At 35.3% G+C, this 5,000-nt stretch overlaps 1 protein-coding gene across 1 annotated transcript in view; it reads right to left on the bottom strand.

The window, feature by feature from the left end:
- The window catches only part of LOC137659859 (uncharacterized), a 1,113-nt gene extending 1,061 nt beyond the window's left edge, over positions 1–52 (bottom strand). The window contains exon 1 of the mRNA XM_068394641.1: positions 1–52. This exon is cut by the window's left edge and continues 1,061 nt beyond it. Coding sequence (XP_068250742.1) covers positions 1–52 — 52 coding nt within the window.
- Positions 53–5,000: the final 4,948 nt, after the last annotated feature.

Raw genomic sequence — 5,000 nt, 5'->3', positions numbered from 1 at the left:
TTTCTCGAGCCTGGGGATGAAGGCTAATGCGGGAACGAGGACTTCCTTCCATGTTCTTGGTAGGGCGACAGACTCCTTAATGACTGACTGTTTTGGTTGAGCCGTCTTTATGGAGACACACGCTGTTTGACATATTCATACCCTGAGGTCAGCTTAACGCCTGAGAAGGATGTGGCAGCGCTGTAAAATTTTTCTGCCACGTTTAAGAAGAAACGTGTAATTTTATTGTTATTAAAAGTAAAGAAATTACGAGGGCATTTAATAATCGCGAATATTTATTATTAATTAATTATATTTACATTTTTTTAACTTATGCTGCCTCCATACACCATACAACGTGATGGTAATATTTGATATGGTATCGCCGCTCCCGGCCCAAACCCAGCCTTGTTTGCCTTACAGGATCCGATAGAGTATAGAAGCTTGCTTAAGCCGCCCACAGCTCCTCTTCCAAAATTTAATAGTAGAGAAGGGGAAGATTTTTTAAGGTTCATAACCGTGTTTGAAAACACAACCAGTGCATTTAGTTATCCAGATAGGGATTTGTTGCTTTTACTAAAACAGCAAATAGATGGTAGGGCTAAGTATTTGTTGTATAGCTTAGAAGCTTACAAGCAATCTTATAAAGATGCCAAGGAGTTGTTGGTTTCAGCTTTTGCTTCTAAAGAAGCTAGAATAAATTCTACCATCCAGAAATTGTTGAATCTTAAGCTTGGAGAGAAGGATGATCCTTTCATATATATCTCAAATCTGAGAACTATTTGTGAGGCTGTTAGGACGTTAAAAATTGATGCTTATGAGTTTACAAGGTTTTTTGCTTGGCGTGGTATTAATGATAATTTCAAGAGTCACTTGGTTCAAATCACCACGAAAACTCACCCCTCTTTGGATGATATTATCGATAATTTTTTTAATGCTAGTGAGAGGTACGAAAGTACTAAAGGTAAAACTCCTCAAGAGATTAAGCTTAGAAATAAGTTCAGAAATACTCCTGTTAAAGACAGTACTGATAGTTTGGCCATTAAAACTAAAGTAATGGAAAGTAAATCTTCTGTACCAAACTGTCTCCTTTGTAGTAGAAGTGATAGTAAGGAAACTAATCATTATGTTAATAAATGTCAGAAATTCTCTACTCCTGCAGAAAAAGTTCACATAATTGAGTCTTTCGGAGGTTGTGTAAAATGTGGAATGTTAAACCATATGTCTAGCGAGTGTAGGTTTAGGTTTAAAAAGCGTTGCATAAATTGTAATGGTTATCACATGAGTTACCTTTGTGTGTCAGAATCTGCAAGGGATGGATCATCTCGGACTAATAAACTTAATTCTAATGCCAAACAGGAGGCTAGCAGTGGAGTTGCTGTAACACACCAGTACTCGACGAATTCCATATTGCCCACATTTACTTTTTCTCTTGAGGGCAATGATAGTGTCTATAGGGGTTTGAAGGACAGCGGTTCTCAGAGTACATTTGTGTCTGCTAGATTAGCAAATTCACACAATTTTAAAATTGTTCACTCAAACATTGAGCTCACTGTCAAGGGATTTAATGAGAGTAAAAAGTACTGTACTAAAGTTATTAAGATGCCTCTTAGGATTGGAGATTCAGTGGAGCATATTTCGGCAATTGTGGTTCCGGAGATAAGCATTAATTTGGAGTTACCCTTTCTTGGTGAACTTGTTGAAGCTGTGCACAGTAAAGGGTTAGTTCTTGCTGATAAATTGTTGAATAGTAATTTGAGGAAAATTGATAAAGTGCATCTTTTGCTGGGCACAGATTCTTTCAGTTGCTTAACGGGAAACGAGATAGTGATTGGTAATGTGAGTCCCTCTGTGTCCATTGAATCTAAGGTAGGAATAATGCTCACTGGTAATATTGAAGCTTTGCTTGCCAATTTCAGAGGTACAGATGGGGGATTGGGAGCTTGTTTATCAGTAAGTAAGGAAGCTAATTGTTCAAATATCCATGTTTATAGCAATTCTTTTTTTCTTAGCAATAGTGTTGATATTTTGGAAGAAAATTGCCTATCAGGGTTTACTACTAATACATTTTTTTCAGTCCTTAATGATAAGGGTGATATTTTGGAGGGACAATTGCAGCGTGCCACTGATCAAATTCTCGAATCTGAGTGCAAATATTTCTTGAATTATGATCAAACGAATTATTGTGAAACTAATACAGACCTTGACGAAAAGTTAACTGAATTTACTTTATAACAGATTAGTAGAAGATCTGACGGAAGGATAGAAGTTCCTTTGCCATGGAATACCAAAGTGTCTCATTTACTTTCTAAAAATGAGGTGTTATCTAAGCTCATACTTAAGTCAAACCTTAAGAAGCTCAGGAAGAATGAAGGTCATTTACAATTAGTTGATCAAACTTTTAAAGAGCAGATTAAGTTGGGTATCATTGAGCCAATATATGATTTAGAAGTTTACAAGGCTGAACATCCCTACTTCTCTTTTTTGCCTCATATGCCTATTTTTAAGCCAGACAGAGAGTCGACTAAATGTAGGGTAGTGTTTTTGTCTAATCTCAAGGAATCTTCTAAAACCACATCTTTATCACATAACCAGTGTATGTTTTCAGGACCTATTTTGAATCAGAAATTGTCATCATCTTTCCTTAATTTACGGTTTGATAAGAATTTGTTAGTTTTTGATTTGCAGAAGGCGTTTAATATGCTTGCTTTAAGTGAAGCTGACCAAGCTAGATTACTGTTTTATTGGTACAAGAATGTTAGTAAGGGAGATTTTTCCTTGGTTGCATTTAAGAATGTTAGGCTTCCGTTTGGATTAAGATGCAGCCCATTTTTACTTATGATATCCCTGTATTACATATTAGTTGCACAAGCATCTGACCAGTCAATGTTGTCTGAATTGAAGCATTCAATATATTCACTTATATATATGGATAATGGAGCTGTCACTTTCAATGATTCAGAGAGTTTATATTGGGCTTATAAACAGATTCCATGTATTTTTGAGCCATACAATTTCAAGGTTCAACAGATTGTCACAAATGATAGGGATTTACAGGATGAGATTGATGTAGAGAATAAAGTAGTCACTCCTGAAATAAATAAACTGTTCGGTCTAACATGGGATAGGTACTCTGATGATATATTTACAAAGCCCATTAATCTAAATGCTGAAGCTAAGACTAAAAGGTCCATATTGCAAACTATTGCTTCCCAGTTCGATATCTTTGGATTTAATATGCCATTATTTAACAGGTGTAGATTATTTATGCATAAATTACAGTGTCGAAAGAAACTTGGATGGGATCAAATACTATCTCAGGAGTTGCAGAAGGAATGGCAAAATATTTCAAAGCAGTGTAACAGAGCAGCACCTTTACGTATTTCTAGATCTGTTGGTCCTCGTAATGGTGAATATAGTATTGTAGTGTTTACAGATGCCAGTCGTGATATATATGGATGTGTCCTTTATTTGCTTCATAATGAAACTAATAAGCTTAGCTTCGTTTATGCCAAGAATAGACTAGTTAATAAACAGCTAGATGGCAAGTCTATGCCAGCCCTTGAGTTAAATGCAATAAGTTTAGGAGTAGAATGTGCTATGGAAATTTTCATTGACTTGTCTGGATCACATTGCATGAAGCCTCTACAGATTGTGAATATGACTTTATATACAGATTCCATTTGTGCTTTACGTTGGCTTAATGCATCTTCATCTAAACTAGATAAAATGAATAAACACATAACATTTGTTCGCAACAGGATTCATAATATTCAGAGAAAGTGTGAAATGTTTCCTGTTACTTTTAAATTTGTTTCTGGTAAGGCAAATCCTGCAGATTTGGTGACAAGATGTGTGTCGTATAATCAGCTTATGAATTCAAATTATTTTTCAGGACCTAGTTTGGATGAAGCCAATATTCCAGAGCTATCAGTCACAATACCAGCATTTGAAATGGGTGAAGAGAACAATTGTTCCCATGATCTTTCTGTGCTTTTGTCCAGTGCGGAGCCTCTCATTGATATTAAAAAGTTTTCCAGTTTTAGGAGACTAGTGCTAGTATATCGGAGAGTTTTGATGTGTGTCCAGAAATGGAAAGTTAGAGCAGGGTTGAAGTGTGATAATGATGATTCTAGTACTCCCTACTTTGCTCAAGCCATTAATTTATTGATATCTTGTGAGCAGAAGAAATATTTTCCTGAAGTTTTTGAATATTTCAGTCAAGTTAATGGGCCTATTAAAGACATTCCTTCTATTGTGACAAAGTTTAACATATTTTTTGATGAGCAAGGTTTGCTTAGAGTAAGAAGTAAATTTAAGAAGTGGTATTTAAACAAAGATAACAAATTTCCCATTCTACTGCCAAATGATAGTTATCTCACAAGGCTTATTATAATGAATGCTCATGATAAATTACTTCATTCTGGTAGTTATGCTGTATTGACCGAATTAAGAAGAAATTATTTCATACCCAAACATTTTTCTACTGTTAAGAAACCTTTGAAGCAGTGTATTCATTGTCGTCGGTTCAATAGTCGTAACATTAAACTAAATCAGAATTCCTATAGAGATTTCCATTGTAATCCACCTAATGTACCCTTTGCCAATATATTTATAGATTATTACCTCATTTATCAGGGATCCAGAAACACTGCTTTATTTTGAAGAAAATAATGTTGCCCCTCTTTCCTTTCAATAATATTCCAAAGGTGCTAGTCAGTTGGGATCTATGGTTGAGGTGTGCGTTAAAATGGTAAAAAGGTTAATTTTTGGAGCAATAAAGAATAACATTTTATCCTATTCGGATTTTGAATTTTTAGTATGTAATGTGATCCATCTCGCTAATAGACGTCCCGTAGCTTTTAAGGAAGTTGTTAGAAATGATAGTAAAGATTCTTTTCCTGAACCAATCACCCCTGAACATTTGATCAGAGGGTATGAGCTGTCTTCTTTAAATTTGATTCCTGAATTGCAGAGCATTCCACAAGATCCAGATTTTGATTCCAGAGACATAGAGAGGA

Source organism: Palaemon carinicauda, chromosome 20 (genome assembly GCF_036898095.1).
Source record: "Palaemon carinicauda isolate YSFRI2023 chromosome 20, ASM3689809v2, whole genome shotgun sequence".
NCBI lineage: Eukaryota > Metazoa > Arthropoda > Malacostraca > Decapoda > Palaemonidae > Palaemon > Palaemon carinicauda.
The sequence above is the reverse complement of the archived record's forward strand: the minus strand, read 5'-3'. Positions and strand labels throughout refer to the sequence as shown.